Below are 13,290 nucleotides of genomic sequence, written 5' to 3' on the forward strand. Positions count from 1 at the left end.
TTTTGATATCTCTGGATCAAAAAATAAATAAATGTAGTAGCTAAACAATGCTACTTCAAACTGCCCCAACGGAATCAAATCCTAATATGTTCCGACGGTGCTTCTAAAGGGAATCCTGGTATGGCAGATTTGGGATTTATAGCAAGAAATAGTGTGGGAGATTGTCTTGGTGCTGGATCAGGAGGACTAGGTGTTGTAACCACCTAGCTGAAGTTATGGCTCTCATTGTAGCAAGGGAACGGGCTCTCTTAAAAGGATATCAAGAGGTATGTTTTAGCTTAGACTCAAAAGCTGTTCTAATTGCTCTCAGTAACAATAAGCTACCATGGATAGTAACTCACATGTGGATGAAGATCAAGCAAAGTAGTCCTTTTATAACTTTTAGCCACTCATGTATAGAGAAATAAATTTCTCCGCTGACAAGATGGCCAAAAAAGGAGATACATTAGCAAGAGTAGTGCAGTTCTATGAAGAAAAGCCACAATTTCTTAGCAAAATGGAAAATGAAACAGATGTATATTTCAGGTTTTGATTTCCCTGATTCTGTTGCTTGTAATGCTCGGAGGAGTTTACTTTTAGTTTTCCTTTATTATTGAGCCTAGTGTTATGGGCTCAAGCTTTCTTTTTGTTCCAAGCCTTGAAAATGTCTTGGCTTTTCTGTATTCTGTAAACTTCTTTTAGTAATAAAATTTAATGATTTAGCAAAAAAAAAAACAACAGGTTTTTCCAAATCCTACTCAACAATGACAGTTCCCATAAAAAAGACAAATTAATCAAGAAAACCTTGGGTACATAGTCCTCTCAATAACGTTGCTATGAAGTTTTTATTCAAAGAACCGCCTCTTGCGTAATTAATAGTCATCGCCTCTAGATATCACCTCTTTGCAGGTTGGCCGTAGCAGGATGGTATGCTCAAACTGAGATACGTAGCTGCCCTTAATGTCGCACAAAGGGGGGTAGGGCTAAGGGGGAAAAAAGAGAGGAAAAAACCATGTCATGTTCAATTCATTTCTTGCTAAAAACACGATAGTGAAAGGATGCACTAATAGAACCTTCCAAAAACATGAAGTTGTCAAAGTTAACAAGGAGTACCTGAACAACGCCATTGTCACAAAGGTTCTTTAATGCCATTAAGTATTTAGATTCCCCAAGTCGGTCCAAGTAACGTCTGCAGAATGCCAATGTCGAGAAATTCTTGTTGATAGTTGCCAGCAGTTGCTTCGCTCTAGGTAGCCTTAGTGGTATGTGCCCAGCATCGAAATTTTTCATGTAGTGACTGCATTCCAAATCTTCTCTAACATACCCTTTCCCTGCGGTTTTAAGAGATAGATGTGTTTGCTTTAGTCAATAACAGCGATAAATTCCTGAACTTTTTAATACCATGGCTCAGGAGAATAGAGGTTACCCGTCGATCCAAAAGTTTCTATTGCAAAGAATTCGCCCTCCTCCATTTTTGTCTGTTCTCCTCCTTTTACAATTGGGACTGATTTACCAGCATGAATCTGATAACTCCCAATACTATGTCCATTCAAGTTTCGGATACTTTTCACTATGCAAATAAATATATACAGAAGATAAACAAAAAGGCATGACATAATACTCCCACAAAAACAAAGCAACACAAAATGAAAAAGCTTAACATTGTTAAGCAGAAGACGGGTATCAAAAATCTTACCTGGGAATATCTTTCCATTTATCTCCACTTCATATGATTCCATGACCTCTTGGATTGCAGCACCAACATCACAAAGGCGTACATCTATTCCAGCTTCCTAAGCAAGCGATAATTAAAGAGTAAGAATAGAGAAACGCTTGCTAATTCATGAATCTCGAAATAATAACTCTTTTACAAGTGGTAGCTATGCACTATGTAAAAGGCACTCCCGTTCCTGCAAAGGCTAACATACCCACACGGGCCACACCCAAACACAAACTTCAATTGCAACAAGCATTCCACTGTTCCACATTGGTATCTCTAGAAATATACCAACATTTTTTGCAGCGTGATAATGATAAAATAAGAAGCATTATATGTTAAACTGCTAAATAGACAAATTTTTGATGAAATTGATGAAAACCCTATCGATTAAGGCCAACATTATGACAGCAAGTCTATACGCAGGGAATACAAACTACCTTCACTCCAGTATTTGTTGCATCTTGTGTGGCCTTCAAAAGTGGATCAAACATGGGATTAAATGCTACTGTGAATGCGCAGTCGATTATATGTCCTGGACAAAGGAAAACAATAAAGTTCAAATAAGTTATTACTTATTAAAATCGACAGGAAAACAACACTCATGCTGCTAAGCCTACTACTTGAAAGACGCATAATAAAAACTTGGACAAATATTAGGCGCAACATGACCAGTAAAGAAATTTGTGTCATACCATCCACATGAGTACCAAAATCCAACTTCATAACATCATCATACTGAAGTACAGTCGTATCACCAGAATTGGGAGTCCAATGAGCTGCAACCCTGTAATATAATCGATGCAGCTTAAAACAAAAGGCATGCATTGAAATGTATATCAAAAGGTGGAAGGAAAAGGCTTTACCAATTTAGTGAGCAACCTGTAGGGAAGGCAATGCCTGCTTGCAGACCATTCTCAGAAATTAACTTACGAACTGTATTCTCCAAAGTTTCACACATATCAATCATTGGCATTCCAGGCTTTATAATGCTCCTCATGTATTTGCGAACCTAATAAAATTAAATGGAAGATCAGAATTGTAGAAAAACATCGTCTTCAGATTCATAGAGCATAGATAAACGTGATAACATTGTTCGAGAACATCTACATAGCAGTAGATGAATGTTCTACATATCATCAAAAAGAGAAGAAAATATGATGTTTTAACTATTCTACAAATCCTTAAATGGATAAAAGTGCAACCTGTCGGTGAACTTCAGCTGCCTGGCGAACAGCATTGTAGATAGGTTTTTCAAGGCGTTCCATTTCCCTCTTTTCTTCAGAAGTAGTTCTCCACAGGTTACTAATAACAAAAAGGAAATCAAGAAAGATAAATCCCACGAAAGAGAAATGCCAATTCAGTAATAAGATCCAATTCCATAATTATTTTGACAGGGCTTCTAATTTTTGGTGGGACACCAAATTTACAGTACCATAATTAATTTGTTTTGAAAGATAGCTCACGTGTAGATACAAAATGCGTGAATAAGTGCACGTAATCTTAAGATACAATAACCACTTACTCGTCTTTATAATCTTGAATTTCGCCTTCAGGAAAATCCCCAGATGGGAAAAGTTCAGCTACAGGGACGGATGGTGGATCAGTCTGCTGAAGGGGCCCTTTCTTTTTTCTGTAAATGAAAGAAGGTTAAGGAGAAAGTTTCACATTAAGATAGAGAAACTTCAATGCATCGTTATAATTATTGATCATAATCAAATAAGTGCTTACTTGCTTTTGTTTTTCTTTTTTTTCTTCTTGGTAATTTCTGCAAAAATATTGAAGGGTGTGAGTACACCAAATAACTACAGAAACTGGTAACAGAATACAATTACTGGCGATACGTAATCTCAGATGATCCACAAGAGAGCTCTATACTGTAGAAAGCATTTTTGCGTGCACAGAACCAAAATATTTTTAGATGTCCAGGGCAATGTCTGCAAAACTGGTTCTTAAAAGAAAAAAAGCTGTGTTACAAGGACACGGACACGTGTCGGTGTGTCGTGTCCAATACGTTACCTTGACACGACAACTTAAAAAACTAGAAAACAGGGACACGCATAGCGAGCATAGAAAAATACTTACATATATGTATATGAGTAATAAAAAAGGCATTAAAAAAAATCTATAGCTGAAGTGTTTTTTAATTTTATTAAATATCTTATTCTTGTCTTCGTAATTGAGCTGTGTCCTGGGTGTCGGACATGAGTGTCGACACGGCGTATTTTTTTTTATGGAGTGTCCTTGTAACACAGAAAAAAAGACAGAGAAGAAAGAGTAATTACTTACTAACTACTACATGATTTAGAGTCGGATTGTCAAAGTAACAAATTTAGGACTATTCAAATAATATTTTATTAAGAAACAACTGAGTGAGATAAAGCAGCAGCATAATCTAGGCCCATCAGGTAGCCACATAATCCTTTAATTAGACAACATTATATAGCCATATATTTTGGTTTGATTAGCATACAAAAGTCATTACACCCTTCCCAGGTTCCGTCCAAATGATTTTTGCTGAAGGCATTAGTGACATAAATAGCTTGACAAACAAGCAGACGATCTAAAAGTACGTGCTTCATTCCATTAAACTTCCTGATATTTCAAATGCAGAGAAAGTACAGAAGCATGCAAAAAAGAGTAACTACGTTTAGAATGTGGGAAAGCAAAAATCAAAACACATAATAATGATCTGACTTATTCTTTGAAACTAACCTTGTGATTCATTTACTGCTTGCTCATCCCCTTGCTCACCGTCATCCTCTTTCCTTTCAGGAGGCGAGATTCCCTTACCATTGCTATCTTGAGACTGCAAATTTTACTTTCTTCAGAAACACAGTTCCAGAAATTTTCACTTACAGAATTAAGGTTCGCTTTATAAGACAGTGTTTTAGATGAATCATATTTATGCATAAACTTGAAGGCAACTTGGAGTTTTAATTGAGACCAAAGAATACAATAAATGCGCAATTAGCATAGAGTGCAAACTTGTGGATCTGCTCACATCCTAGTCTAAAGAAACAGGAGCAATGTTTATTTAGAGAAACAATTCTGTGACAATAAGCCAATAACAGCCTCAGCCACAAGATAACGACAAAAACAGAAGAACATAATATGCATGAAACGAATTCCTATAGAATTGTTTCTCCCTTGTTTCTCGTTAGTTACAATCTACAGTCACGTAAGTTGGTAAGTGTACGAGATACTCAACTAAGTAAGTTAATAACTTAGACAGTCTTCATCACTCTGTTGGATACCGTGTTAACTATATAACTTATATGACTGCTGCACGGTCTTGGTTGCAATATAAATTACAAGCTAGAGATACAAAGAGGGAAAGGTCATGTAAGAATCACTTCCTAGTTCTCAACCCCAGTATACACCATAGGTTCTTCTTTACAAAGAAAATAAAAGCAACCACATACATACCGAGACATGATTATCATCGCCTTGCTGATCATTGTTAATTTGAAGGCTTTTCAATTGATCAGAAACCCCAGCATTTCCCTCTACCTCAACAGCTTGAGAGTCCGTCCCAGTCCCTACCATATTGAAAATTTCTTCCTTCCTCGTTACTTTCTGCTTACTGAAAATTATTTTGGTCAGAACTACAATATAGGCAAGAAGTTACATTTAAATTGAATAAACGAAACTATTATGACCAAGTATCCCAACACAGAACCTGTTTTATATATTGTAATCCAGATATCAACCAGATACTAATACATTAACAGGACAGTCTCACAAAGGTCCGAATAATATTAAACCCTATCTAAACAATAAAACCTATAATCAATATTTTCATTTTTTTTTTTTTGGCCATTAGTGGAAAAAAAAAACCCAACAGATTATTGAATCGCAATACAATCAATAGCGTATATCAGATTAATGCTTAATCTTACATAAAGATTGTTTTAGTTCATCGAGTAAAATAGAGTTGAAAATCCAAGCGATGAAAATATTTAAAACCCTAGGAGGGATTGTACATATAAAAAGTCAAGCAAACAGCTGACTTTAATTAGGGTTTAATGGAGACGGAAGGTACACAGAGAAATAGATAAGAGGAGGTATTACCTTGTTCTGCTAGCTGAGTGGTGGTTGTTGTGATGGTGATGGTGATGGTGATGGTGGTGGGTTTTAGGGGAGTTGCAGGCGCTATGTGATGTAAGATAGAAAAGAAAAGAAGAAGAGAGAAGTAAAGAAAGAAGTGTCGATATGGAAAACACTTTATTCGGAGAGAATTACTAGAATATCCATTTCAGAAACCTGGTAAAAAAAAATGGAAAAAAGAACAGCGCCCTTGCCCTGAATCGAAGAAAACAACAGGTCATCCAGGTGACAGGCACGAACACTTGCCATACTTCTTGACACGACCACTACACCACGACGATGAACCATGATTTTGAGTATACTGAAATCTTATTAGGCATATCTAATAAAGACAAAAAAAAAGGATGTGAAATAACAAAATCAGAAGTCCCCTTAACCAATTTTTTTAATGACAAAACTACCCTTTGAGTATTAGTGTTAGTAAACTGGATTATTGATTAAAATTTTTGTTTAGTGATTAAGATAATTTTCAGAATTATAATAAAGGTTTGGTAATGAAAAAATTTGGGGGGAAAAATCTAAATTTTTATTGTGAAAGAGAGAAGGAAAGGGAGAAAGTGAGAAAACTTCTATAGGTTGCAAAGTGAGAAAAAAATTTAAGTTTTTATGCTCAATATCACTTCTATAGCTCGAAATTATGAAAAAATTAGGTTTTTTCTCCATGGTTCGGCGAACCAGGTTGAGGTTCAGCTTAAATTTATGAGCCGAACCAACCAATTGATGAACGGTTCGGCTCACTAAAACTGTTTACAACATGCGCCGAACATATATATTCCAATTCCAACCTATTTGCTAGACACTAGTTCGGCTTATATGAAATTTTAATTTCAAGCCGAACCTACTCCTGAAAGTTCTGGAATAAACAATGTTAATGGTTCAGCTTATATAATGAAAATCGTATGAGTCGAGCTTACAATTAAAAATTGTTGGGTAAATATTAAAGAGACTAATCCTAGACCAAACTGAAAAACCTAGAAACTTATAGACCTGAGAAGAGAAATAAAAACCAGAAAAAGGAAACTAATCCTACGCTACTACTAGAGATTAAAGAGAGAAAAAAGCAGATCGGCGAAAGTTTTACCTGCTCAGATCTGCCCCAAAGGAGCAAATCTGAGCAGTTGAGGCTCAAGCTGCGGTGGAGTTCAGAGCGTTGAGGAGAGAGAGAGAGAGGAAGTGAACACTGTTGAGTTTGAATCTTGAATGCGATGCTGATCTCATAAATAATGTTCGAAACTACATCGATCATCACTAAGTCGGGGAAGCTACAATCACACTTTTATTTTGGTATATGTCTTTTTAGGGAATCAATGTTTCAATTACTCCAGTTATGATTTGTTTTTTAACTTTCGTTTCACTTTTTAGATTTCTAGGGTACTTGTTTTTTCCTGGTTTGATTGGGGTAATACCCAAATTAATTGGGGTATATATACCTAATGAGACAAAACCCAAATAATTCAACAGGCCACCCCTTAACCATGTATTTTCTAAACGGCTAATATACTCTTGTTTAATTAACACTAAAAATTCTGATTGGGTTAATTAATTGTGTTTAGATGAGTTAATTAAGTAGATTAAAACTTATGAATTTAAGTTATGAAATTTTGTCTTTGATTGAACTCATGTGGGAAGATTTTTGATGAAAAAAAATTGTTTTGAGATTTTTTTTTTGCAATGGAATTGAAAACATACTACCCAAACACTTTTAAAAGGGGATTGCAAAGCTGATGTATGAATTCATACTCAAAATTAAAGAAGAAATTGACACTTTCAGTTCTGAAACTATGAAAAGTCGGCAAGGTCTACGGATGAAGAACATGCCGACTATACCTGACCGGCAAGGTCTGCGGATGAAGAACATGCCGACAACTTATGGCCGGCAAGGTCGGTGAATGAAGAAGATGCCGACTTTATTATTTTTGACACACATGAGACTGTTGTAAATGCTTCACTAGTCGACATCTTATTGATTTCTTACCTTGCCGACTACCTTATAGTCGGCAAGGTCGATAAAAAAATACCCTGCCGACTATAGGATTTTTGATATACAGAGAAAGGTGTTACAAATGCATGATTAGTCGGAAAGGTATTAATTTCAGAGATGAAAAGTCGGCACGGTATTCAACCTCATACCCTGCGACTATATTGTAGTCGGCAAGGTCGACAAAAGAAAACACTTGTCGACTTTCGATTCGTTTTGGTTCTTTGTTTTGATTCTTCGTTCTTTTTTTTTTGAAATACAAACTAGGGTTTCCTAATTTTGAAATACAAACGAGCAATCAAAGTTTTCAAGAAATTCAATAAGATAAATTGATGAATCGAACATCTTACCTAAATGATTCGAAGAATATAAGTGGTTTAGAAAATATATGCCAAGATAAAGAAGTAAACTTGAAAAAGATAATGGAGATACTTGAGTGGAGAAGAACTTCTTCTTTTTCAAGATAAAGAACTTCTAAAGAACACTAATTTAAGGTGGTGGTGATTTGTTTGAAGGAGACTGGGTAATTTGAGGAGAAAATCTAATCTATTTATCTAACTAGATGATAATTGAAACTCAATGCTCAGTTCTCTTTCACTCTGATCCCACAAAAATCTGATGTGTACAACTCCTGTGAGACTATTATAAAATAAAGCTTTCTCATTTGTAGGGAAAACTACCCTACACATGCACCTGTTCAGCTGTTCTCTTTAAATAACTTACACCACCTCCCCAGAACTTGCACAAGCCCTTCCACTTTCTACAACTGTCCAGAACTTCCCACTTTCGATTAATCCTAAATCGTGAATAAAAATCAAACAGACATCACCTTGCCAGAGATCATCATAAACTAATCAATTGGTCTTCTTCATCAACCCAACCCCTTCTTTCTCTGCATTTCTACGATTTTATTAGTATCATCGTGGATCCACATGTATCTGGTATTGATTTCGACTCTCTAATAATTCGAATTACACTTTTACTCACTTTAAGTTTTTTGGTTTTTGATCAATTACTCACTTTAGTTGGTTGCTGATTCATCTTGCATGTTTAAAAAAGGTAACTTTTTTTCTTTGTTTTTGGTGGTTTCTTATATCTCTTAATTAATCTACAGGATTAATCTGATGATACTTTGAGTTGCCACAGACAATCAATTTTTAAGTGGATTTATAGACCTAAATACCTAAATCTCCTCCATTTTTTTGGTGCTTTCTCATATTATTAGTAACCCATATTTGTTTTGCTGATTGAACTTCCATGGATGTTTTACTTTTCTCAGGAGTCACGAGCAAGATAAAAACACTGATTGTGATGCTGACAGGGGGAGCAAGATACATGTTTGTAGTGAATGATGACTATGCTCACACGAAATAATATGGACATTCATTATCATCAACAGCTAGAGAAATGAGACCTTCTTGCCTAATTCCTCAAAACAGTCAGGTAAAGGTCTAACTTACTAATGATTACGAGAAGGGTACTTAAGGATTCCCATTTTTAAGTTCATTTCACGATCTCATGCTATCAAGAATTCTAAACCTCTTTCTAAAATTTAGTCTGGAGAAAGCTCTAACCACAACCATTTCTAATTAGTTTTATATTTTTTAAATGACCCCAACCCCAAGATTGCTTTGGACTAATCTCTTTCAGTGATGTAGTTTGATTGGGAAAAATGCAACTGAATAGATGTACTTGCTGCGTTTCTGCTATGTGAAATTATAAAGAGTTGCATACAAAAAATAGGGTATGGAAGTGTAGTCTTTCTTTTGCTATTGGTTTAAGTGTGTATGGGACTGGAATTGTTATTTGTGGTTAACAACAGACTGAGGACCGACTATTTCTTGCATTATCACAGGAACCAATGTCAAACAATGATACTATGGGAATTGGTGGAAGCGCATTCCTCCAAGTTGTACACTCAACAGCCACTATCAGCCAACTTGCAGGAAATATGAAATCAATGGTGGTAACAACGGACTTCACATGTAGTATATAGTGATGGAAGGAGAAAATGAGTCAATGAGTGGTGGGTTTTCTACATTTGGTCGTACCAATTGCACCAACGAATTTTTGAAGGGGCCACAGTTGGAAGCAACTATGAAATTGATAATGCAGTATCTAACAAAGGGCAGGGAGCGTGTTAATTCAGGAGGAAGGATGTGGTATTTGAAGATGAACAATTAGCTTTGTTTTAGTAAACAGAATACCCCGCCTACTTGGGTCCAGTATTCCTTCATTAATGCTCCAGAGCTGATGGTGTTTTAAGTTAGTAATTTTATTATTGTTGACCTTGAATGAAATTCATCCTCATTTTGTAAATTGCAAAAAATATCATAGGCCAAAAATTTGTACTAGGAGATTAGCATTTCAGTGTAGAAATCTCCTTGCATCATACAAAATGGTACGCATTGTAAAGTCCAAAGCTATGTGGACTTTCAGATTAGCATTTCAGTTTATAAAGTTATGTGGAACGTTGGTGAATCAAATTTTCTTATTTGATGGATAAAAATGCACAAGCAAACTAAAGAATATGTCACCCGGGACGGAGCACGGGTTACTATCTAGTGTGTATAAGTAGTGAATAACAGTATAGAAGAAACTAGGTATAAGTAGTGAATAACAGTATAGAAGGAAATGTGAGGGACTATCAAAATACATAGAAGGAGACGTAAGAGACTATCAAAAAAAAGAAGAAAAAAAATAACAAGGGGTGTCTAAAAAAATATTCTAAAATGCTATGATCCTACGTATTGCCGATGTGGAGCCTATTGGACACGCCAACTAACCGATGTGGACACCGTGTAAGGGGTGTCTAAAAAATTATTCTAAAAAACAATAGGGATATCTATGAAAATATACTAAAATGATATGATCCTACGTAATACCGATGTGGAGCTTAGGTGGCAACCAAATTCCAAATGTCATGGGTTTGAATAACAAGTGTCAAAGGGAGTCATGAGTTTATAAAGTCTATGTCAATGACATCCACACAAAAAAAATGGTTGGTGTCATTGGATTCAACCGTCCACAAAGTGAATAGTAAAGGGTACAGAAGTAAAAAAAACTGTACGACAACCACAATTGGCAATTAGGAATGTAGGAATTACCAATAGGTACCATTATAGTGTTCTTAGTTAGTGGCAGGTCCACCCATTAAAGCCCACTAATCAGAGGTCCATAATTAAGAGAAAACATGAAAATGGACCAAATTTTTTAAGCCCAGGTCCTGTATACGTGCGGGACAAATTGTGCGAAATTTCTAAATACCTAAACTACCCTTCCAATCCTACATATATTAAAGCAGTCTATTTCAAAGTTTCAAAAAAAAAATTCAGCCGATTATTCTTGGGAAAATTCTGCTCTCTTTCTTCTTCTGGATTTGGGACTAGGGTTTCTGAAGATTTCTTCTGCGATTTTTAACAGGTATGTTGCTTAATCTTTTCGTTTTCTTCTTTCTGCTATAGTTTAATGGAGATAGGTTGTGTTATGTTTTTTTTTTTATGATTCTAGTTTGTTTTTATTCAGTTATTTGGTTAGATTGTTAAGTTTTTAGTTTATTTTAGCTTTCGATTTGATTATCTTTATGTTTTCTTTTCAAAATCAGTTTTGTTTTCACTTTCAGATCGTATTATCCAGCAGTACATATATGACATACTCATTGTTTCTGCTACAGTTTTTGAATCATTATAAGATTTGAATTTTGGATCATGGAGATCGGTTGTGTTCTGTTTGTTTTTTATGAATCTTGTTCGTATTTATTCAGTTATTTGGTTAGATTGTTAAGTTTTTAGCTTATTTTAGTTCGATTTGATTATATTTCTGTTTTCTTTTCAAAATCAGGTTTGTTTTCACTTTCAGATCGTATTATCCAGCAGTACATATATGACATACTCATTGTTTATGCTCTTGGATTCTGTTTCTTGCATAGATCTTTCACTTTTTTTAGTTTGACCCATCAGTACGTATGTGAAATACCGTATTACGTGCTTCGATTCTGCTGTTTCTCATAGATTCTTAATTATTCTTTGTCATGCAGTTGATTTTGTAGTTCATGAATCTGCAGTACATATATGACATACTCATAGAAACTGCTCTTAGAATCTGTTTCTTGCATAGATCTCTCACTTTTTTTAGTTTGACCCATCAGTACGTATGTGAAATACTGTATTTTAATACTGTTACATCTTTGTGACATTTGCAGGTTCAAAACATGTCTGATGCAGAGTGTTCCAATCCAAATACATACTGCTATGCATACATTTATTATAATCATCATCATTTTGCTCACCTGGTTACTTTTAAGTTTAGTATTGATGACCTGAAATTTCTTATTTGTGAAAACTGGAGAACCTTAAACCCTTCTGAGATTATCATCACTTATGTTGAGAATGGTGTCAAAGTGCCTGTGATTGCTGACTTTGCTGTGTTTTTGCTCCTTTTTTAGTCTTACCCTTCAGTACTTATGTGAAATACTGTAATATGTCTTTCGATTCTCTTATTTTTCATAGATCTGTCACCTGTTGTTGTCATACTGTTGATTTGTAGTTCATGAATCTTCAGTACATATATCGCATACTGATAGGAAGTGCTCCTTGTTATGTTTAAGGAGAAGTGAAGTAGGTGCAGGCATACAGTGGAGCTGCAATAATGGGTGCTGCTGTACAACAACCCAATCTTTTTACTAAAGGTTCTTCAACTTTTTTTCCCAAGTTGGGTACTACTACTGCGGATAGATTACCTTCTCAAGTTAGGCAGACCCTGAAGTACGTTCAATAATTGATAGTGAGAAGAATCGTCAGTTTAACAGCTTGGAGCTCATTGCTTTAGAGAATTTTACATCTCGCGCAGTGATGGAAGCTGTGGGTTCTTGTCTCACAAACAAGTATTCAGAAGGGCTTTCTGGTAAAAGGTAAATATGGTGCTTAATGTTGTATTTTTTCCCTGTATTTGTATTGAAATGCATTTTATCATTTCATTCTGCAATGTAGGTATTATGGTGGCAATGAGTACATTGATGATCTAAAGACACTTTGTCAACAAAGGGCTTTGTTCATGTAACTGGCACAGGGTCTGGATCTTCCTCATGGAGGTCACTTGTCACATGGATTTATGACTCCTAAAAGACGGGTATCTGGGACTTCGATTTATTTTGAATCGATGCCCTACCGTCTTGATGAATCAACAGGTGCTGCTCTGCATTCTTATATTGTGTAATGACTATGTGGTCTATTGTTGTTCATTTATAATTCGTTGATAATTTGCATTCATTACCAAATTCACTTGCAGGCCTTATTGATTATGATATGCTTGAGAAAACTGCCACCCTCTTTCGACCAAAACTCATCATTGTTGGTGCTAGTGCTTATCCTCGTGATTTCGATTATCCTCGAATGAGAAAGGTATACACATATATTTTGATTGTCAACAGTTGTTATTCTTAGTGATTAGAGAATCAGACTAGTTAACCCATTACGCACACCTAATTCCCTTTCCTGCTATGTTTCTT

General features: G+C 35.5%; 1 protein-coding gene and 2 long non-coding RNA genes across 5 annotated transcripts; 2 read left to right on the top strand and 1 right to left on the bottom strand.

The window, feature by feature from the left end:
* Positions 1-635: 635 nt before the first annotated feature.
* On the bottom strand, positions 636-5,915 carry LOC113299685 (methionine aminopeptidase 2B-like). 3 transcript variants are annotated; one of them, XM_026548759.1, is made up of 13 exons: positions 5,771-5,915; positions 5,126-5,275; positions 4,412-4,505; positions 3,428-3,464; positions 3,222-3,329; positions 2,902-3,001; positions 2,563-2,708; positions 2,392-2,483; positions 2,137-2,231; positions 1,676-1,772; positions 1,406-1,549; positions 1,093-1,310; positions 636-962 (listed from the first exon to the last, which is right to left on the bottom strand). In XM_026548759.1, exons 2-13 carry the CDS (start codon positions 5,243-5,245, stop codon positions 852-854), a joined length of 1,362 nt encoding a protein of 453 aa, XP_026404544.1. In that variant the 5' UTR covers positions 5,246-5,275; positions 5,771-5,915; the 3' UTR covers positions 636-851. The 3 variants fall into 3 exon arrangements, with proteins under 3 accessions (XP_026404544.1, XP_026404543.1, XP_026404545.1); XM_026548758.1 differs by having other exon boundaries at positions 5,126-5,282; positions 5,771-5,909; XM_026548760.1 differs by lacking the exon at positions 5,771-5,915 and adding an exon at positions 5,599-5,725 and having other exon boundaries at positions 5,126-5,282.
* A 2,565-nt stretch (positions 5,916-8,480) lies between these two features.
* On the top strand, positions 8,481-10,250 carry LOC113293415. The gene is made up of 4 exons (XR_003332298.1): positions 8,481-8,725; positions 9,064-9,227; positions 9,443-9,528; positions 9,640-10,250. It is a non-coding gene; the product is annotated as an uncharacterized LOC113293415 (long non-coding RNA).
* A 2,360-nt stretch (positions 10,251-12,610) lies between these two features.
* On the top strand, positions 12,611-13,183 carry LOC113293416. The gene is made up of 3 exons (XR_003332299.1): positions 12,611-12,693; positions 12,773-12,969; positions 13,071-13,183. It is a non-coding gene; the product is annotated as an uncharacterized LOC113293416 (long non-coding RNA).
* Positions 13,184-13,290: the final 107 nt, after the last annotated feature.

Source organism: Papaver somniferum, chromosome 7 (genome assembly GCF_003573695.1).
Source record: "Papaver somniferum cultivar HN1 chromosome 7, ASM357369v1, whole genome shotgun sequence".
NCBI classification, from domain to species: domain Eukaryota; kingdom Viridiplantae; phylum Streptophyta; class Magnoliopsida; order Ranunculales; family Papaveraceae; genus Papaver; species Papaver somniferum.